We start from the raw sequence: 23062 nt of genomic DNA, 5'->3' as shown, positions 1-23062 counted from the left end.
CCAGCGTGAACCCCAGTGCCTCAAAAGATTATCATTTTCTCATGAGGAAATAACAGGAGTCACACATGAGTGACACATCGCTGACAAAGCTGCACTCAGATTACATTAATTATATTCCAGTTCTTAATGTACTTTGGTGATAAAGAAATCTATTTGGTACAAATTCTCAGATCCAGGGCCATCAACTGTGATCTTTTTGTCAAGATACAATAATATTCAGCCTCAAAGATTAGGACATGGAGATAACTTTAAACTGAGGCCATCTGTTCTAAAAAATAAAAATAAAAAAATCAATTCATAGAGTAACTGTCATGAAGGGCGTTTTGATTACCATGATTACACATATGTTTTCACCAGATTATAAGTAACATCTGGTGTTATGACACAATACCTTACATGCTCATTATGCATGCATACAGTTGACATGAAAACAGAACATTGTCTCTGTTTAGTGTATGTGACCTGAGTGTGTATGATAAGCTCTGGTACTGTGTGTTATTGTGAACAGATTTCTCTCATTCAAACTCTCTCCCTGTAATCTGCAAAGTCCTTATGCCAGTTATGGTTTCATCATCAACCAATAATCAAATTGTATGACTTGAAATGTAGTAAAAAAATGAAGTGAGTGGTGCCTAATATTAGCCTAAGACAGCTCTAAAATAACTTTATGATGGCAGAAACATATTTTAAGTATTTTTACTCAATTTATTCACTTTTAAATTTGTACTCACTGAAGTAACTTTTAAGTACTTAAAGTACTTTTACTCAAATTGTAAATGGGTCATTTTAGTGTGTGTGTGTGTGTGTGTGTGTGTGTGTGTGTGTGTGTGTGTGTGTGTGTGTGTGTGTGTGTGTGTGTGTGTGTGTGTGTGTGTGACTGTGACTGTGTGTGACTGTGTGTGTGTGTGTGTGTGTGTGTGTGTGTGTGTGTGTGTGTGTGTGTGTGCGTGTGTAAGTATTTTTTACTCAATTTAGTAACTTTCAAGTGGTTTTACCTAAATGAGTTACTTTTTAGACTTTGATGACTTTTAAGTATTTGTACTCATTATAACATCTTTTATTTTTACTCATTTTAGGTACTTTAAAGTATTTATACTAATTTAAAGTATTTTTACTCAATGTATTGACTTTATTTTAAGTACTTTTACTCCAAAGTGTGTGTGCGTGTGCGTGTGCGTGTGCGTGTGCGTGTGCGTGTGCGTGTGTGTGTGTGTGTGTGCGCTTGCGCGCACATGAAGCCAGCCTGCGTGTGTGTGTGTGTGTGTGTGCATGTCTTTAAGTGGCGCATGAGTTGCACTCCTGTTTGTGTTTACTTAGTGTAACTGGTTGCATCTTTGTGTTGCAATCAGCTGCAGCTGTTGAGGTCGTGCTCAAACATACGGACGGACACCCGGATGGACAGACATACACACGGTCAAATGTAAAAGTGGTTGGCACCACTCAAAAATGTCCCTTTGCACACCTACTGGGACAGGTGCATAGGAGCAGGCAGCCAGTGCATGAGACAGGACAGAATGGTGATCGCGCACACTGTCTTGACTTACAGCAAAAAAGTATGTTATTGCGAGTACAATGATTCCAACTGACATTCATCAGGTATTTCTGATTAAGGGGTTAAAACTTGGTTGATGTGTGTGTGACTTGTTGTTGAGTACCCTACCCACCAAACATAAATCAGCATCCATGCCTGCAGAGATGGTGGTTGCAGAGAGGCAGAGTTTGTTTGCAAGGGGGCAGTGGCTCAGTGGCAGAGTGGCCGGTAGAGTGGCCGGATGGGAACCGCAAGGTTCCAAGTTCGATCCCGGGCTCCCCCAAAGTTAGTGTCGAAGTGTCCTTGAGCAAGACGCTGAACCCCTAATTGCTCCCGATGAGCAGGTTGGTGCCTTGCTTGGTTTCCTCTGCCATGAGTGTATGGGTGAATGTAATGCACAATCTATGTAAATCGCTTAGGATAAAAGTGCTATATAAATATACCAAGGCATGTGGTTCTTTGTGACCACATCCTCTGCTCTCATGAGAGCAGAGGAAAAGATGTTATCTGCATTTTTTAATATGTTCCCACACGCACAACCGTTAACTTCATGTTGTCAAAACAAGATGATGCCGACATGCGTCAAAAAAGTAAAAAAGCAAAAAAGTATGTTATTGCGAGTACAATGATTCCAACTGACATTCATCAGGTATTTCTGATTAAGGGGTTAAAACTTGGTTGATGTGTGTGTGACTTGTTGTTGAGTACCCTACACACCCAACATAAATCGGCATCCATGCCTGCAGAGATGGTGGTTGCACAGAGGCAGGATTTGTTTGCAAGGGGGGCAGTGGCTCAGGGCTAGAGAGTGGCTGGTAGAGCGGCTGGATGGAAACCGCAAGGTTCCCAGTTCGGTCCCGGGCTCCCCCAGAGTTACTGTCGAAGTGTCCTTGAGCAAGACCCTGAACCCCTAATTGCTCCCGTAAAGCGCTTTGTATAAAAGTGTTATATAAATGCACCATTTACCAAGGCATGTGGTTCTTTGTGACCACATCCTTTGCTCTCATGAGAGCAGAGGATGTGGTCACAAATAAGAAGCTGTTATCTGCATTTTCATATGTACCCACACGCCCAACCGTTAACTTCATCTGGTCAAAACAAGATGATGCCAACATGCACAGCGGCGAACTTCACACTGTCAAAACAAGATGGCACAGAGACAAGTCGACTTGGTCTCCATACACACAACCTTTGATTTCCTATACTAACACATCTGGTCAAAATTCATGTCAGATCCTGTGTCTAGGTGAGACATGACCTTTGACACAATCTAAATGTCTCAATAGAAGAGCAGGGAGACTAAATATAACCGCCCCAATTATATAAGTTATATTGTACTAATTCATACCCGTGGGGGGATATGCGCACATGATCTGGCAACCCGGGAGGCAGTTCGTCCCATAGCTCGCGGGGCAGCCGTAACCATGGCGACATTCTTTTACACAAAAACGCTAATAAACAGCTGAGATTTGGTGAAATGCACATGGTAATGGTCAATGGCTGTGTGCAAATTCAGATCAATTGCTCCAGCCACTGAGGAGAACCGGGCAGAACACATTTTGGCCTCACCAACTCACCACCACCGGTGGTAGAGACGGAGGGGTCTTTGGCCACTAGTTTTATAGCTCCAGTAACGCAGCAGTAACGCACCCATTTAAATCAGAGTGACTATAAGAGCGTTACTGAGTGGGAAAAGGTAACTAGTTACGTTATTAGTCACCGCAAAAAGTAGTTGCATTACGTAACGTGGGAGTTAAGTAAGTAGGGACTAACGCGTTACTAACGTAACGCGTTAGTCCCAACACTACTTACGTAACACTGATCACAAGTTATAAACTCAACCTGGCCATTACCTTCATGATGTTCAATTTCACCCAACACAATGTACTGGGCACCAATTGTGCACAGCACTGTCTATGACGACATTAGAGACTATGGATGATGATGGTGCTGCTGTTGTTCCACAAATGGGGCCCACTTTCGGAAATCTTGTCCCCCCACCGAAGAATCCTGTCATCAGCCCTGCATAAGGTTAAAAATTAACCAGTGGGGCATTATTTCAGTCTGGTACATGGCAGAATCTTAAAAAACACACTTCAAGGATTTAAAAAATGCAGTTAATACGAGAAAGTATTTAGTAAAGACTGAAATATATATGTGATCAGTTCTTTTGGTGCTGTTTTTGTCCTGTAGCCTGATAGAGTCAGGATGTCCTTGAATCTTAATAATAACCACTTCAATTAATTCCTTGGGTCCAAATTGTATGGGATTTTTTAAATGTATTTGTCTCTGGTTGTGTCCTTCAAAAGTTGTGGTCTTTTCTATTTCTTCCATTTTCAGGTTTGGGTTCAGGATATGTGTAATAAAGGGTTAAAAATGAACCCCATGGGACATTATTACTATGGAAGCGAATACATGCCATAATTCAAATTAAATGGCAAATTCAAAAATGCAATTGAAATAAGATAAATGCTTTTTTTCTTTTTTCTTCTTTAGGAAATGAACGTATTTTTTTAGACAAAAATAAATGTAAAATGCAATAGCATTTGCATTTAATCTACAGGTGTGCTCATTCTGTGACAGAATTAAAACGATAAATAAAAGATCATTTGATTTGAAAAAAATCCCCGCTAAATAGTGGACAATATAAAAATGAAAATGCAATTTTGAAAATGAAAATGAAATAAGAGAAATGCTTTTTAATCTTCAGATAATTAACACATTTTATTTTAGATACAAATGTATATATAATGCAATAGCATTTACATTTAATCTTCAGGTGTGCTCATTGACAGAATTAAATGAATACATAAAAGGTCATCTGATTTAACATTTTCAAAAAATGCCCTGCTAAATAATGGACAATATTAAAATTAAAGTAAAAAATAAGGCTAATGCTTTTAAATCCTAAGCTAATAAATGCATTTTTTTAGACACAAATGAATGAATAATTCAATCGCATTTACATTTCATCTCCAGGTGTGCTCATTCTATGACCAAATGAAAAAGCAGAAGAAATTTACATTTAATTTACATTTTCAAAATAACCTTTTCATTTTACTATTGTCCATTATTTAGCAGGGAATTTTTTGATAATGTTAAATCAAATGACCTTTTATATATTAATTTAATTCTGTCATAGAATGATCATACCTGAAGATTAAATGTAAACGCCATTGGATTATACATTCATTTTTGTCTCAAAACATTTGTTAATTATCTGAAGATTAAAATGCATTTCTCTTATTTCATTTTCATTTTCAAAATTGCATTTTCATTTTAATATTGTCCACTATTTATTTTTTTGAAAATTACAAATCAAATGATCTTTTATTTCTGTCATAGAATGGGCACACCTGTATATTAAATGCAAATGCTATTGCATTTTACATTTATTTCCTTAAGATTGAAAAGCATTTCTCTTATTTCAATTGCATTTTTTATTTTGCCATTTAATTTGAATTATGGCTTGCATTCGCTTCCATAATTTTGGCCTCAACACCTGGCTTTTCCAAAGCCGTAAGTCATATTTTGGTGATCAGCAATCACCAAATCAAAGATTCAAATCAAACACTGTTTCCCCTTCAGAGAGTGATTGTTTAAGCAGGCGTGTAGAGACTCGTAAATGTCACACATTTTTCTCGGTTCACTTGAACAAGTGTCAGGGAAATGTGACATGTGATTTCCTTTGAATGTGCTGAGCGTGAGATATTAATCAAAGGTGTGTCCAGTTGTATGGGTATAAACTCATATTCATAAGGAAATACTGGTGCATTTTGATGACAGAATACAATGTGTGCTCTGCTCCCAAATATACTGCGTAAAACTATGTTCCTAAATAGATTGAATTTTGAGTAAACATAAAGGTCACTTCATACAAATGCTCACGGGCACTTTGTGACAAACACATTTGACTTGACTACAAGAATATGCTGTGTACTGTACATTGAATGAAAAGGTTGTAGTGTGTATATGGATGTTTGGTTCAATGAAGTGCTTTTCTGCTCTCAGCTGATCGATGTATCTGTGTCTAAATTGGTTTCTTTGTCAAACTTAGTTAAAGCGTATGATGAGACACCTACAATACAGGCAGTGTGTGTGGGTCTCAGAGTGATAAGTGAGGACACAGGCATGTCTCCTTACAGGCCCTCTCAGAGAGCTTTGCAAAGATCCCTTACAGTATTGAAGTGGAAAAGTAGAAGTAGAAAATGATCACTGACTTTGTGTGTCTCATGCTGCACAAGCAACGACACAACATGCTACAAGTAATTTTCAATGGAAACCAGCCGTTAGCCAGTTTGTGCTGTTTAACCCTAACCTTTTCATTTACAGTGTGGCTTGAGCAACACTTCAGTGACGATTCAGTCGCTGTTAGTGTGATTGCAGCCTTAAAGACGCGGAAGAAGATACAAATTCTCCATTACATAGTGTACAGTATGATTTGTAAAGCCTCTTTTAACGTGTGTGTGTGTGTGTGTGTGTGTGTGTGTGTGTGTGTGTGTGTGTGTGTGTGTGTGTGTGTGTGTGTGTGTGTGTGTGTGTGTGTGTGTGTGTGTGTGTGTGGCATCTGTGGATGAGGAAGCATGAAGCATGAGACTCAGCACACTGTGGCTGACCTGAATGATTGTAGAGCTTTAAAGGCCGATACATACTACACTTTTAGTGCCGAAATAAAATCGGTTTGGGATGTGTCCCCGACCCGATTTTATTTTGTGAACAAAAAGTGAACATATTTGCAAGTTGCCTGATAAATGACTGAATTCAATGTTTATTTTTATGTTTATGTCCAATGCTGTTATTGTGCATGGTTCATTGATGTTGTACATTTTCACTCTTCACTTTTCAAAAGCGGTTGTCAACCTTGGGAGGGGCTTTTGATTTCGATCCATGGGTGAAAAGTTGGAAACTATAGTAAATAAAGCTTTAAAGATGAAAGATGAGTTTGTGAAGGTTTAGCAGCTCACACTGTGGCTGTGGGTTTTCAAAGCATTAGGGTCACTTGGTATTTCCATGAAACTGAAAAGTGAATTCAGGTGAAAGCTCCAGTATTACAAGTGTAAATGTGAATTCATTTTCTTTTTGCATGTGTACAAATATGATATAACATCAATACCTGATACGTTTTATCTCCTTTCAACAGTGGAACAGGAGCAGATTCAGAAGAGAACCTTCACTAACTGGGTTAACGCTCAGCTGTCCAAGGTGAGCGCATAATCAGTACAGGGTGACACAGTTTACAATTTAAACATTCATTGCTCTTTATCTAGAGCAGGGATTCCCAAACTGCATACCCATACCATACCCATCTGCCAAAAACCTCGGTGTAACCCTTGCTAGTGCATTCAAATTTACTCAACATATCAGCTCTGTGGTTAAAACTAGCTTTTTTCAGTTAAGGCTTCTGGCCAAGATTAAGCCTTATCTCCCTCGCCACCAACTGGAGATGGCTATCCATGCCTTCATCTCATCTAGACTAGACTACTGCAACTCTCTATATACCGGCATAGACCATACATCACTCAGACACCTTCAACTTGTACAAAATGCTGCTGCCCGCCTCCTCACAGGTACAAGAAGACGCGAGCACATTACCCCTGTCCTTGCCTCTCTACACTGGCTCCCCGTAAATTTTAGAATTGATTTTAAGGTGTTTTTATTTATATACAAATCATTAAATGGGCTGGCTCCACCCTACCTCTCCGCACTTGTGAAACCCTATGTCCCAGCCAGGGAATTGAGGTCTGCTGACACATTTTTGCTGGAGGTTACAAATTCAAAAAGACCAGGGGTGACCGCTCTTTCACGGCCACAGCCCCGAGACTCTGGAACAGCCTGCCCCTCCACATCTGATCCCCCCAATCGATCAGGGTTTTTAAGGAAAAACTCAAAACCCAATATTTCCCCTCGCTTTTAATAGCATTTTATTACATATTTTGCTTTCCTAATCATGTTTCTACTTTGCCTATTCATAATTATGTCTTTGTACGTAATATTATAAGTATTTAGCCTATTTGTAGGGTTCTCCTCCCCTCTTTTACATTGTATTTTAAAGTGTCTTCCTTTGTTACTCTGAAATGTTTTGTGAACTTGCTCTGTCGTTTTGCATTGATGTTTTTGAAGTGCCTGTACAGCACTTTGGTTCAGCTTGCCTGTTTGTAAACGTGCTATATAAATAAAGCTTGATTTGATACATACACATACATACATACATACATACATACATACATACATACATACATACATACATACATACATACATACATACATACATACATACATACATACATACATACACAGAATAATGTCTGACACTTTCCTTGGTGTGGCTCGTACAGTAGAGTGCCGTGCTCGAAGCAGTGGAGCATCCCAAAGAAATTCCACCGAGCATATTTGGCCACCACCTGCATCCATTCAGTGTTTGCCAGTGGATTGCCATGTATTCAGTGATGGGATAGGCTTATCCTTGTCATGAATCACACCAAAATGTTTGTCATGATTTGAATAAAGCCTACCGTATGCATTTAAAGGAGAATTCCGGACAAATTAAGTGTTATCTTTCATGTCTCGTTACTCACCTAGCGACGTAAAAAGTGGCGTTCTTTTTTTCCATATATTCCCCTGTCGTCATTTTTTAAACACCCTCCGTTGTTATAATGGGAGCGCGTGGGTTAGTGAAGTTCGTCTATTATAACCGATGCAATGTTATTTTTTTCTCTTCTAAAAAAAATAACATTGCATCGGTTATAATAGACGAACTTCACTAACCCACGCGCTCCCATTATAACAACGGAGGGTGTTTAAAAAATGACGACAGGGGAATATATGGAAAAAAAGAACGCCACTTCTTACGTCGCTAGGTGAGTAACGAGACATGAAAGATAACACTTAATTTGTCTGGAATTCTCCTTTAACAAGTAGGTAATTTCATTGAGGACATTTATCGGACATCTGATAAAAATAAGTCATAGATATGTTTAAGCATTAATGACAAGCAGGTGCATAAATGCAACCTAACACTTACAGCATGATATTTTCGATTTAACAGTTTGAACATAATTAGTAATATCCACCTTTTATAGCAGGGTCATCTTGCACAAATACATTAATTACCTACATTACCATTTGCGCATTGAGCGCATGCAGCGTGCGTAATGGTTTCTCAATATTCCGTTGTGCTTGAACACATTTCCTTCAGAATAACAAACATTCAAAGGGTAGCCTACTGTACAGGAATGGGTACTTAGATTAATCATTCATAACGCGGCTCAGCTGAGCCGTTAAGGCAATACATTATAGGCTACTCACAGGATATACTGTAATAGATAGACAGGGGATGCAGTCCCTGCGTCTGGTTAGGTCAGCTTTTGGGGAAAGTTGATGAAGCATGTGGGAACCTTCTAGTCTTGTAGACTCCTTGTAGTCTCCTCAGAGATATTCCATTCAAGTGGTAATGTTTTAACGTGTCCACCTTTATGATTATGTAACGTTGTGTTTCATCTGGATGCGACAGTCCAGTGTGGATAGCTTTTGTGAAGTCTTTAGGCATCCGTGTTTGTTTGATGTTTCATCTTCAAATGCGTGTGCATTGTTGTTAATTCGTGGTTGGACGACATGCCAACTTTACGCACAAGTGCCCTCTCATTTGAAAGTGTCTCCCGTTTACCTCCCAATGCAGCGCATTTTACACAGGTTATTATTAACAGGAAATAGGTTTAACTTAACCATAAAGTTAGAACTTAACAGCATGTGTGTGTGTGAGAGAGAGAGAGAGAGAGAGAGAGAGAGACAGAGAGAGAGAGAGAGACAGAGGGCTCTATTCAGAGCCAGATTTGAACAAACCACTAATTAGGGATTTCGGACTAGGCAAGAGGCGTTTCCCCGCAAAATTCGGTATTCTATGGCACCCCCCTCACCCGCCAAACACCTGAGCTACCCGTTACATTATGCATAGGTGTGGTTTGGGCGTTACAATGATAAAACCAATCACCGTGCCAGAAGCCATTGCCTTTAAGAGAAGACTGCGCTAGCCGTCATCCCGATCCAATATATGCTCTAGCCTATCTACCTGTCTGCACTGTTGCCTGGTCTGATTATTATAAGCCACATTGGGCTTGTTTTCCTTCTTTTTTTTTTTTTTATCCAAATACATTTTTATATTAATTTGTAGCCTATTGTGTTCACAATAAGCTTGTCATATTAGTCAGATCCGGAATAGTATATGAAAGCCATTTAAAATATGTATACTATTGGTACACACTGGCTGCTCCCAAATAATTAATTACATCATGTTGCGACAACGCTCCTACGTGGTACACAGACAAACAGTAGCACATGGGTATAATAAATTGGACAGTTTTAGGAAAGGTCTATAGCCTATGTACTCACGTTGGCTGTTATCGTTCTATTTCCACCGTTCTAATGGATTCCAGGGGTGTGTAAACATCTCTGAAGTTGCTCCATAGTTTCCTCTGAAGTGACGCAAAGTTAACTTACATCCATATTGTCCCCGTTATCTTTCATCATCCACCTTTGTTCAGTAATCCCGAACAGAGCTAAACTTTAAGTTTACATCAATCAAAGCCTCTCAAACCCAGACACATTGCTGCGATGCGTATGTGCGTCGCCTACCCAAAATAACAGACATACAAGCTATCAACGGCGCTGCGTCATGTCGTGTCGACAGTTACAGATCTGTTATTTTGGGCAGCATACAATGAGGCGCGCGCGCGCCACGGAGTAGCCTATCACTAAACCAAAAACATTACATTACGTGGTCAACAACATACTAGACATGTAACTTGCTTGGAGCTTTTAATGCAGTGGTTCTCAACCTGTGGGTCGAGACCACAATGGAGCACCCAACGCCTGGCGAGCTTGTAGATCTGCTATTTTCACAATATTTATCTGTGGAACCGAGTCAAACAAAATGGGGGGGTCCCCAGTTCAAATATGGTTATTTTGGGGGGTCATGAACGTAGCGTTTGCATGGGAGGCGTTGTGAGCTTGTAGATCTGCTATTTTCAAATAGCTGATGTATATGTTAGAGTGCTCATGTGGCCCATAGTCGCTTGACTCGCTTCTTTTGGGCTGGTTTTCCTAGACCTGGTTGCTTGTTAGTTGTTTTTCCTCACAACACTGGCACTGATGATAACTAGACGGCAGCCGTCATAGAATCAAAATGACCCCGCTGGGAGTGGTGGTGGCGTTTGTGGTAGAGTGACCATGGGTTTGTATGAAGAGAGATAGCGCATTTGCGGTAGAGTGAGCATCGGTTTATATGAAGAGAGAGAGCACATTTGCGGTAGAGTGAGCATGGGGTTGTATAGAGAGAGATAGCGCATATGCGGTAGAGTGAGCATGGGGTTGTATAGAGAGAGATAGCGCATATGCGGTAGAGTGAGCATGGGGTTGTATAGAGAGAGATAGCGCATATGCGGTAGAGTGAGCATCGGTTTATATGAAGAGAGAGAGCACATTTGCGGTAGAGTGAGCATGGGGTTGTACAAAGAGAGAGAGGCATTTGCGGTAGAGTGAGCGAGCATGGGTTTGTATAAAGAAAGAGCGCATTTCACACACAGATCATTCATATATTACCAAGATTTAATGAGAAATAAGGCTTCTTTAGAAAAATGACTGACGGGCTGGGCTGGGTCTAATTTGTCAATTATTAGTCGAGCCGGGCTGAAATATTTAGGGGATATGAAAGCTCTAGTTAGTAGTTTGAAGTGCTCATGTGGCCTTAGAGTTGCTTCTTTTTGTTTTCATAGACCTGCGGACTGCGTTGCTTATTTCTCTCCAAGGCTGGCAACACGGCTCATGGTCCAACGCACAAAGCCATTGTAGTGTCTGTGTGCACTTGACGGGTGATTTTATAAACCAGCGGGTGCTTCTAGAATCCACTATCCCCCGTCCCCAAGCCGTACCCATGTGTGTCTGTAGAATTGCAATGTGGGGGATATAGCAACAACACGCCCACGGGCACACCTCCACGCGCAAATAACGGCGTCGGCATAATGGTGACGGGTAGAGCAGGTGCTAGAATAACCTATTGGGGCGGCGCAGGTCCATTATCCCGATTTAACGGGGAATTTTTGGCCTGAGAATGGGGCCCATAGAGAGAGAGACAGAGAGAGAGAGAGAGAGAGAGAGAGAGAGAGAGAGAGAGAGAACTTCTGACGGCCCTCTCGACGCCCGTGAAAAGACTCTGCTGTGTGGAAAGTGAGATTAGGACCAGCCCGGGTCGTTACAGTGCAGCCTAAAAACGTACTTTTCCTAAATAATTTTGCCCAAATAAGGGAGTTGTGCACCCTTCCTTGTCCCACCACGTCTAGGACAGCCTGGAAAGGCTGGCATGATTTGGCATCATACATTTACCTAAACATTTATGGAGTGATAGTTTTTATTGACAATGTGTAAACATGAATGGAGGTGGCTTTTGTGTGGGATGTGACTACTAGGTACTACCCGATCTCCTGCAGTCCGCCCAGGTCCAGTAAACCCCCAACGAGAGCACCTGCTCAGATGCCAGAGTAGCCAGATGGCATTATATTAAGCTACAGAGATCTAAAAGATTGTCAATGCTCTTGTTTAGATATCTGATGGGGATCTACAGTATATTGTAAATATATTGTTAATGTTGTTGTGTCTTTGTATTCGCTATGTTTTCATACTGTAGAGCAGTATATGGGTGCTCAGATACAAACATATGGTAACACTTTACTGCTCCAAATTGGAGAAATCTCACTTCAGTGCTAAGTTAACAAGGACATGCTTTTAGACATAAGGTTGAACACATTGTTGAGTTAAATTAAGCCACAACATTTTAGGGGTATTAATTTCACACCCTGGCCCCCAAAAAATTCTATGCCATGAAATATCGTTAATTCCAGCTGGCATGAGTGATGTGTTTTGCACTTTCACTGAAGCTGAGTATTTATTTTGCTTAGTGGCTGATAAAGCACTAAGCGAAAGAAAGGCACAGCCTGAGCAAAACGTATTGCTCATGCCATCATGCCATCATGCCACCATGAATGAAAGATCATTGTTAATTTTTCGGCCAGAGCGCTGAGTTTGTCCACAATTCTCGCTTATTTTAACTGATTACTTTCTTGCAGTTCTGTGTACCTCTTGTACCACTATGCTGTGTGTTTAGCTGTTTTCATTTTACTTCTATGTAAGTCTGCACAGCTTTAGTGTTATTTTTGGTTTATTAACTAACTTTCACATGTACTGTATATGTTGCCACTTATTTTTGCCTATCTATGTGGTAGGTATAAGGAAGATCATAATACGAACATGAAGGATTGTTAATGTCAGTTGTTTTCTTTTTGTGTATATTGTGTCATATAATCCCATATAGGATGGGCCAAAATGGTGGCATGACACGGAAATAAAAAAAATCATTAATTAATTCATATAGGCTACTAAGCTAAGAAACAATGTTCCCGCTTTTCTGTACTCATTCTTGTACTGGATAATTGATATATGAGCAGTTTTCCAACTGCTGTTCACATGTATACAGGGGTCATATTTCACATGCATGGACATTGGTGTGATGCTATGTCCTTCATACAGACACCATGTGATCATTGTTGTGTCTGTGACGCTATGTCCTTCATACAGTCACCATGTGCAGTAGTGGACACTGCTGGGCAGTGAGTCTCTGTTGCTCATTCCAGAGGTCTGCTGTACAGGTGACTGGGGTGACTGGGCAGGGGTTGGTGGGATCACTGGGGGATGTGTAGTGTCGTGAACATATAGTGTGGAGGAGCAAGGTTCACAGCAACCAGACAGACTACACCAGTGATTCTAAATTTTCTTTATGTCAAGGACCCCCACTTTAATAATTATGCATAAGGCATGGACACCCATTTTTTTTAAGTTATGTTTTCGGGGCATTTTTTTAAGACTTGAATTGACAGAGACAGTGGATAGAGAGAAATGTGGAATGAGAGTAGGGGAATGATATTCAGCAAATGGTTCGGCCGACTGGGAATCACACAGGGACTCGCTGATCAGGGCCTTGGAAGGGTCCATTTGGTTCCATTTGTGCACTCTTGGAGTGACAGACCAATGAGGGCCCATTTGGTTCCTATCAATCATTATTAACTGGGGACTCCCTGAAACCCCCTCAGGGGCCCCTGGGGGTCCCTGGATGACACTTTGAGAACCAGTGTCCGACCTACACCACTATCACCACTGCACCCACATCATCACACCACCAGCACCATGGTGCTGCACACTTATGGTTCCTCATGCTTAGTCTGGTTGTTTTTCGTCCTTTTCTTTTTGACATCAATACATTGCTGTTTTTTTACATTTAATTTATTTTACCTCAATGTACAAATCCCTTATTCAAGAGAGATGTGGACAAGAAAGCGCACAAAAGGCTGGCGTAGCAGTCCGGGCACCTAGGCTGCTAATGGTTCGAATCCCGATCCCGACGACCTTTGCTGCGTCTCACTCCCCATCTTTCTCTCCCCATTTCCTGTCAGTCTACTGTATACTATCAATAAAGGCAGAAACAAACTAAAACATATATAAATAAAATAAAAAGTTAGCACACAAAAAAACGTGTTCCTAGTCATCTGGTTACAGGCTTTAGGCTATTTAACTATGAGTCAAAGCATTTACATGTTGCACCTTCTTCCCTAAGTTACTGTTACTAGACCATACCCGATGAAGTGCGCAGGCGAAAGTAGTTGCAAACGTGGGGTTATTGCGCGTCCTGTCGCGCGTCCCCCCCGCGTAGCACCCCCACAGTTTTGCTGACACGACGGTCGGTCGGTCGACCACAGAGGTTTGTCAAATTATAGGAGGATTATACTGTTTATGGAGCTCTTTCAATGCTGACAGAGCTGAGAACGCAAGAACTGAGAACTGAAACGGAAATGGCAATAGTTTTCTGTTAATTGTGATATGCCATCATCTTGCAGCCCTAGTTATGCATGTAACCTTAGCTTTTCAGACATGATTTTGGTGAAATAATGAAGTTGTGTAAAGGCTAAAGCATGCCTGGTTAGCTCAGTCGGTAGAGCATGAGACTCTTAATCTCAGGCTCGTGGGTTCGAGCCCCACATCGGGTGCAGACAATCGCCATTTGATGGACTGGCAGTGTTGTTCAAATGATAATGAAACATTTCAATCTGTGCATGAGGTCATCTCCCTGTACACAAACATATAATACTAATTCTCCAGTTTACAAAGTGCAGAAAATGTGTCAAGTACTGCCCTCTACAGGTTGAACAAGTCCACTATGTTGTGCTGTTGGCAACAGTTCTGTGTGTCTGTTTTGTTTTTGTTTTTATTGTGTAAAATATAGCATGAAAGTGGACAGATTAATCAGTTTGGAACTGTAATGATGAATTTACTTGATCAGAGCTTGTATCCCAAACATGAAGCATCTAGGCAGGTACTGTGGCTTAGCTGGTGAACGCGCCTGTCTTGTAAACAGGACAGGCGTAAACAAATCCCAGCAGTACCTCTAAAATCAAGTACTAAATCACATTCTTGTTCATGTCTTTCATAAACCTCTTGAAATGATTCTGGTGAAAGAATGAAGCTGTGTAAAAGCTAAAGTAGGCCTGGTTTGCTCAGTCGGTAGAGCATGAGACTCTTAATCTGAGGGTCGTGGGTTCGAGCCCCACATCAGGCGCAAACAATGGCTATTTGATTGACTGGGAGTGTTGGAAACAATGAGACTCCTATCATTTCATTCTGTACACGAGGTCCTCTCCCTCTACACAACAATCTGGTACTAATTCTCCAGTTTAGGAAGTGCAGAAAATGTGTCATGCACTGCCCTCTACAGGATGAACATGTCCATTAGGTTGTGCTGTTGGCAACAGTTCCAATCATAATGGAAAGATGTCTCTGTTTAGTTTTTATTGTGTAAAATATAGCATGAAAGTGGACAGATTCATTAGTTTGGAACTTTAATGATGAATTTACTTGATCAGAGCATTGCATCTTGTAGGCCTATCTCAAACATCAGTCCTTTAGACACAGGTACTGTGGCTTAGCTGGTGAAAGCGCCTGTTTCGTAAACAGGAGATCCTGGGTTGAAATCCCAGCAGTACCTCTAAAGTCAAGTACTAAATTACATTGTTCTTGTTTATTTGTCACTATATATTTCTTTCAAAAACCTCTTGAAATGATTGTAAAGCGGTCTGTGAGCGTCAGCCAACAAACTAGAGCCAACTGGATGGTGGGGAGAAATACCACAGCTGTGGCCCGTTCACAGTAGAGTTGACACTATAATGGAAACTCACATTTCAATATGTAATATTATTATATACACATCGCCAGTGTTGTGCATAACGGCGTTTAAATAAACGGCGTTACCTAACGCCGTTATTTTTTCCAGTAACGAGTAATCTAATTAATTACAATTTCCATCGCTGCAACGCAGTTACCGTTACTGACAATGAAATGTGCTCCGTTACTATGTCAAGCGTCCCCAAGCTTTCTGTTACCACGGGCCGGCTGACAGTGTGTGTGTGTGTCTGTGTGTGCGCGCAGCGCTACTACAGGCTGGGCTGCTGCTCGTCCTGCTGCAAACGGTCACCAGAGATTTCGACCCAGGACAATTCGCCCAGCCGCGAATTTGAGTCAGCTCGACCCAAATTTACCGGGTCGAATTATCTGTGTAACCCCTAGAGGGTAGTAGAGTACAAGGTGACGGTGGTGAGGTCCTGAAGGTACAAGGTGACGGTGAGGTCCTGAGTATATTTAAGAGTAAATATTGTAAGCATGCTCCCCCAGTTGCATACTTTTTTTTAAATAAGTTTTTTTGTAAACCTTCTTTTCTAAATGAAATAATAATGTATGCCTTACAGCTCCGCGGAGCTGCCGGCGGCGCCAGCTTTGGGAGTGTGCTGCGTTTGTGTAACGCAGTCCCCACCAATATTATTTACGATTCTGTGCCTATCGGTACATAACTCGGACGGCGCTTAGTCGAATAGCAGACCATCGGCCGGTCGTCGCGGGCACTCGCGCCTGGAGGCGCTCGGGCGCGACTCCTTGGCCTCAAGGTCTGCTGATTCGGCGCGCCTCCGTCATGGTCCAAAACTATACTTTATCTCAATGGCTGTGCTTGAAAGCCTTTGGGCTTGTTTCACCCTGACAGACAAATAATAATTGTTTGGTAAATCAATGTACATATTATTATTATTACGTCTCTGTCTCTCTCTCTCTCTCTCTGTCTCTCTCTGTCTCTCTCTCTCGCGGTCCGGGTCGAAATGTCAGGTCCAAGCGGGTCGAAAGCGGGTCGAATGGTCCGGGTCGAATCGTCCTGGGTCGAAATCTCTGGTGACCCTGCAAACATGACACGGTTAGAAAAAATACCAAGGATACGACAGTGAAGTCTTTTACTTTTTGCTGTTACGCAACCAGGAAGTAACACAGACTCGATGCTGTTTAAGCAGTGACATGTGACATGACATCACTGACGAATCCTTGGTATTTATATCTTCGTGATTTTTTACACACAAACCCAGCGCGGCGCGGCGCACACACACAAACAAACTAACTTCAACAACCAGACCAGTAAAGAGAACAGAGAACAGTCTCATCTACGTGCAGACTACAGACTACTATGCAGCTCTGTGATTACAGATAGCCCCTCGGGTTAAAAATGCAAGAGAAGCAACACTTAGCTTTATAAAATAAATGTCCGTTTATAAGTTGTTGTGTCTCCGACGCAAGATCATTTTGTAATTAAAGAAAGCTTCTGCGCTGTATTAGCTACACACACGCATGAACAACAACAACGTTGCTGGGACCGGGTGTACTGCTTGTGTTTAAAACAAAGTATTTTTCACAACTTTTCGCTATTGATGCCTTTTCTTACTCTCTCTGCTGCTGCTGTTCTCTCTGGGCTAGAGCCTAATTTACACTTCGCAGCACGACGGTGTCCCGTGCTTAAAATAGCAGATATACAATCTCACAACGCGATGCAACTCATTGTGAGCTTGTAGGTCTGCTATTAAAACATTATGGCTACAAATGGCATAATCCTGGATTATATTCATATAATATAATAACACAGGCCTGGGTATTCAACGTTTTTCAAGTCAAGGACCCCTTAGCTGAGAGAGAGACCCTTATTAATTATATATATATATATATATATATATATATATATATATATATATATATATATATATATATATATATATTGAAAAAAAAGAGCGAAAAAGAACTGAACTAGTTCATTTTTTGAACCATGAACTTTAGTTCAAAGTTTTGAATTATGAACTATGAACTGAACTAGTTAAAATTTGTGTACTGAACTTTGAACTAGTTCATATTTTAAGTGAACTTTCCCAACACTGTCTATGCACCTGGCTTGTGAAACCTGCTCCCAAAAACAATCCAAATTCTTTGACATATTACAACTTTTTCACGCAAATAGTTACTTTTCCTAGTAACTAGTTACTTTTACAATAGAGTAATTCAGTTACTAATGTCGTAAATTGGCCATGATCAGACAGGAAAATCACTATTCCCTAACTATTCCCTAAGTGCAAGAATACACAAGAATCCAGTTTGAAAGAGGGTTTGTCCACAGAAATGTATTTATTTCCATAGACGTTGACATCTGCATTGCCAATCACAGAGTGTAACTCAAATCACCAGACATCATACTTTATACAGACAGACATTTGAAATAGGACCTCCTCTCTGTCCTCCGTCTTGACCACTCACAAACAAGCTTTTAGAAACAAAAGGCTTCTTGGCCAGCCTCTCTCAGTCATCACAAGGAATTAGCATCCGCCTAGTTTTAAACATGTGACAATTTACTTTAACCCTTATCTATAAAACTACACTTTTACACAAGCTCATATTATGAAATCTTTGTTTAACATCTTATTAACTTCAAATTAAGTCCACACACATTATACATTCACAATTGCAAACAGCAGTTAGAAATACAATGAATTAACAAAGACAACAGTTACTTCAAGACTGAATATTTTCCTTAAATTACATTTCTCTTTGTTAACAACACAAGTCATAGTTGTCAAGACTTTAATCATTTTAACTACACACTGCAGACCTAAGACTGAAGAATAATAAAAGTGTATATATTTTACTGTCATCTTGACCTGGCTTCCAACCATTCACTACACATATCCTGTCTGTAGCTGATTGGCCCAGGAAGGAACAATGATTACTCTGATTAGTTTAAATGAATACAAAAGACTTCTTCTGATCAAAACAAGACTGAGGGTGTCAATGCCTCTGAACCATGAAACAAAAGGTTTATCAAAACGACTGTTGTGCCTCTCACCTCCTACAATGGTCAGGAACTCTGAACTGATTGCATTACAGCTGAGCCCACACTAAGTTGGGTGAAATCTCTCTCTGGCTTACATTATTTGACCAAAGGTCAAACTCAGTCCTAAATACAAACCTTGTTTTACCAATTAAATGGAAAATCATAGAAATATGCTTGAAACGATACTTTAGTCCTGGATATACCATACTAACTCAGTTACTTTTTTGGAGAAGTAACTGAGTAACACGCCCAACACTGCACATCGCACATGTTGTGTGTCATACAGTGTGTCGAACTCTCAGGGAATGGAATCTTATACAAATAGCATAATGGGTCGACGGTGGGTGGATGTCACAAATGTAATATCCAGAATTGCGAGGCACACCATTGCTCCGATCCGCACCAAACTTGGCACAAACACTGATCAGGGGTCTGCCATTAAAATAGGCAGACTGCGTAGTCATAACTCAATGACCATTGCTCTGATCAGTGCAATATAGGACTAATCTATTACACAACTAGAACAAGTGCTCCTCAGAGCACAGGTCTCCGCCAGGTCAGGTAGGTTATTGTGGGCCAGCAATGTTCGAAATTCGCCAATCAGGATGGAATATGAACAATCAGACAGATCCGTCTTGATCACAACTATCATGACTATAGAGATACAGATTTGCGTGATGTTTGGACAAAATCTGTAGGAGTAATATAAAAAGAATTGTTTAGCAAAAAACAGGCCTCATGGTGGTTCTATAACAGGACAATGTGAAAAAGGGTGGCATGCCTTCCTCTGCATAGTCGGAATGTGCGTGCGAAGTTTCGCGGCAATCGCACGCTGTGTTCATGATTTGAGGTATTTTGTTCAAAACGGCCAATCAGGATGGAATATGAAAAATCCGACAGATCTATTTGGTTTAATGACTATAGAGATACTGTGTACCGATGTACGTGATGTTTGGACACAATCTGTAGGAGTAATGACCTATCAATATATAAAAATGTACTGTACAGTATTATATGTATATTGGAGAAACTAGTCCCTTTGCGAATTACAGTGTAATTTATTATACTATACGTGTGTGTGTGTGTGTGTGTGTGTGTGTGTGTGTGTGTGTGTGTGTGTGTGTGTGTGTGTGTGTGTGTGTGTGTGTGTATTGTGACAGAGGGAGCCACCAAGTACATTGGTGCAGGACCTGTTCAATGACTTTCGTGACGGCTCTAGGCTGCTGGATCTGCTGGAGGTGATGAGTGGGCAGCAAATAGTAAGTCTGTCTAAATGTACGTGGGTCTTTCTCAGCCCAGTCCGGCTCAGCTCAGCACTAAACAGCATCTGTTCTTTCATCCGATTGATTGCATGGTCTCTTCCAGGGTCGTGAGAGAGGCAGAAGTATGTTTCATCAGAGGAGCAATATTGAGACAGCTCTGTCCTTCTTAAAGAAGAAATCAGTAAGTGCCATTATGTGTGTGAGTGCGTGCGTGCGTGCGTGAGTGCGTGCGTGCGTGAGTGCGTGCGTGCTTGCGTGTGTGTGTGAGCGTGCATTCAGTACATGTGCAATCCTTTCCTATTCATTTTAGTCTTCCTGGTAAGAAAGAATATGTTTTCTCTTCCCAGATCAAGCTAGTCAATATTAACACTTCCGACATCATCAAGGGTAAGCCCTCCATCATCCTGGGACTCATATGGACCATCATTCGACAGTATCATGTAAGATTCAAAGAACACAAGAGAGAGATTGCTGTGTTGGTTCAGTGTTTACCTCAGTTTTTCAGGTATTCAACATTATTGGGTTATGAGAGAATTACATACCCTTAAAAGTCAGATACAACTTTTGTTTATTGTCTCCGCCAGGCTGAAAGGCATGGCAAGAGTATGTTTTGCACCCTGTCCGTCCGTCCGTGTGTCCGTCTGTGAACAGCTAATCTCCGGCACCGTTGGCCCGGTCGCTGCGAAACTGTGCACACACACTCCCTGGATGCCAAAGCCGAACCTTTGCCCCAAATTTTTCAGATTGGCCTGTTATAGCGCAACCAGGAGGCCGCTTTTTTTAAAACACATTTTTTGACAGTACTCCTACAGCATTTGTCCAAACAACACGCAAATCGGTACACAGTATCTCTATAGTCATTAAACGAAAAAGTCTTTCAGATTTTTCATATTCCAGCCTGATTGGCTAAAAATGGCTTCCAAAGTTTGCAGAAGTGCTCCGTTTTGAACAAAATGTCTCAAATCATGAACACAGTATGCAATTTCCGTTAAATTGCACGCACATTCCCACTATGCCGAGGAAGAAAAGCCACTCGAATTCGTGTTTTTACCTATAACTGCAACGATCTGTGTAAAACTTTGCACTCCCAAGAGGTCAAGGAAAAATCTTTGCCCTGCATTTTTCACATCTGCCTTTTAAAGTGCCACCAGGAGGCCAACTTATGTAAAAAAAAAAATATATATATACATTGCCATACCCTTGTGCTGTTTTTGCAGATTGAGGAGCTGGCCAGTAGTCTGTCGTTCAGCTCCCGTCAGTCGTCTATGAAGTCCCTGGCCGGTCTAGACAGTCGCTCCACCTCCACGTTGTCTCCTCGAAGCTCCCCACTACACAGCCACTCCGCCGACAAAGCCCTGCTTCTCTGGGTCAGAGAACAGTGTCATAAGTATGTACCCGCTGGCTGAGTATCCTTCAGTTTACATATAGATCCATAAGTGTCATAAGTATGTACCCGCTGGCTGAGTATCCTTCAGTTTACAGATGGATCCATAACAATGCTTTAAATATACAGTACAAGTGAACTTGAGGTCAGAGCTCCACTCATAGGGTATGGTTAGAACTGATGAAGTTTCCAGATATTAGATGTAACATTAGAGCATTATGGCAATATACAACCAGTAGTACTAATACATCAGTGTAATTCTCCGACCTGTCTCTCCATCTTCAGGGCTGGCTGCACTCTGAATGTGAAGGACTTTAAGGCCAGTTGGCGCAGCGGGGTAGTGTTCCTGGCCATCCTTAATGCCCTGCGACCAGACCTGGTGGACCTTTCCACAACCAGGACCAAATCCAACAAGCAGAACCTGGAGGAGGCCTTTCGCACTGCTGAGAGAGAGCTACGGATTCCCAGACTGCTGGAACCTGACGGTACGCCACTTTGTTCACATTCTGACACATACTGTAGCATGTAAACAACAAGTAGAGTACATTCTTATCTCTTATGTACCAGGGATCCTTCAAGACCTTGGGATTGTAGCTCTATAATTATGGAGTAGTTAGGCCTGGTCTGATCATTCACCTGGTGTTTTTGTAATTCTAGCTGTCTAATCGGGGTCTAGTTAGGCCGGCTAGGATGGAAAACCAGCTGTACCAGGGTCCTGAAGACTGGATTTTAACTAATTTGAGAACCACTAATTTAGTGTGTGTACCATGTAGACACCCGGTCATCCCCTTATTTCTTTTGTATGTGATCTTCTGCCCTAGCAGTGATATGTCATGTTCACAGTTTAGCAGACGGTTGCTGTGATTTCATATGAAACACTTGCTTGTTTGTCTCAGTTATTCCTGACTATTCCTCAGTTATGCTTTATTTGATCAACAGGGTGTCTGATACTGTACTTGTTTTATGGTGCTGGGAAGGTTTGGTGAAAGACCAAAAATGTATAGACTGGTATATATTAGCCTAATCTGTTATAGCACTGGCTTAAAGTAGGAACTGTCCTAGCCTATGGCAGTGGGCGATTTAGTCTATATGGTGTGAGTTGGATTATGGAGGCTTGTGATTTGGATGCAGATGTGGATGTTCACGACCCGGATGAGAAGTCCATTATGATGTACGTGGCCCAGATCCTGCAGTATTCCAGAGACCTGCCTGTACCGAAGGAGGACATGCAGGTCTGTGTACCAGTTTCTTCTCTTCTCTTCTCTTCTCTTCTCTTCTCTTCTCTTCTCTTCTCTTCTCTTCTCTTCTCTTCTCTTCTCTTCTCTTCAGACACGGTCTCCTTCTAAAAGAAGAGTCTCTTTTGACATTATTGATCTGTCTGTGTGTCTACAATATGTGGCTGTGTCTGTCCAGCCATCTTTTTTATCCAAGTGTATTTCTTTCTTTCTTGTCTGATGAAATGAAAGATATCTAAATGTTGAATCAAGCAACTTAAAAACGGTCTGGGGTGCACACAGAAGCCCAAGTAGATGTTTAAATTACCCCAGAAGTGTGTTGTTTTTTTGGGGGGGCTCTTTCTTTTTTTTTTATTGATAGGACAGTAG

General features: G+C 41.2%; 1 protein-coding gene across 1 annotated transcript; it reads left to right on the top strand.

Annotated features, from left to right (window-relative positions):
• Positions 1–1683: 1683 nt before the first annotated feature.
• LOC308099694 (calmin-like) lies at positions 1684–22804 on the top strand (the record flags this gene model as incomplete). Its single annotated transcript, XM_080448427.1, has 8 exons — positions 1684–1759; positions 6672–6733; positions 20178–20255; positions 20422–20514; positions 21292–21461; positions 21744–21943; positions 22590–22694; positions 22788–22804. 8 exons carry the CDS (start codon positions 1684–1686, stop codon positions 22802–22804), a joined length of 801 nt encoding a protein of 266 aa, XP_080304553.1.
• Positions 22805–23062: the final 258 nt, after the last annotated feature.

Source organism: Gymnoscopelus braueri (assembly GCF_963280865.1).
Source record: "Gymnoscopelus braueri genome assembly, chromosome: 13".
NCBI lineage: Eukaryota > Metazoa > Chordata > Actinopteri > Myctophiformes > Myctophidae > Gymnoscopelus > Gymnoscopelus braueri.
Note: the sequence above shows the minus strand (reverse complement) of the source record. Positions and strands in the feature narration are given on the sequence as shown.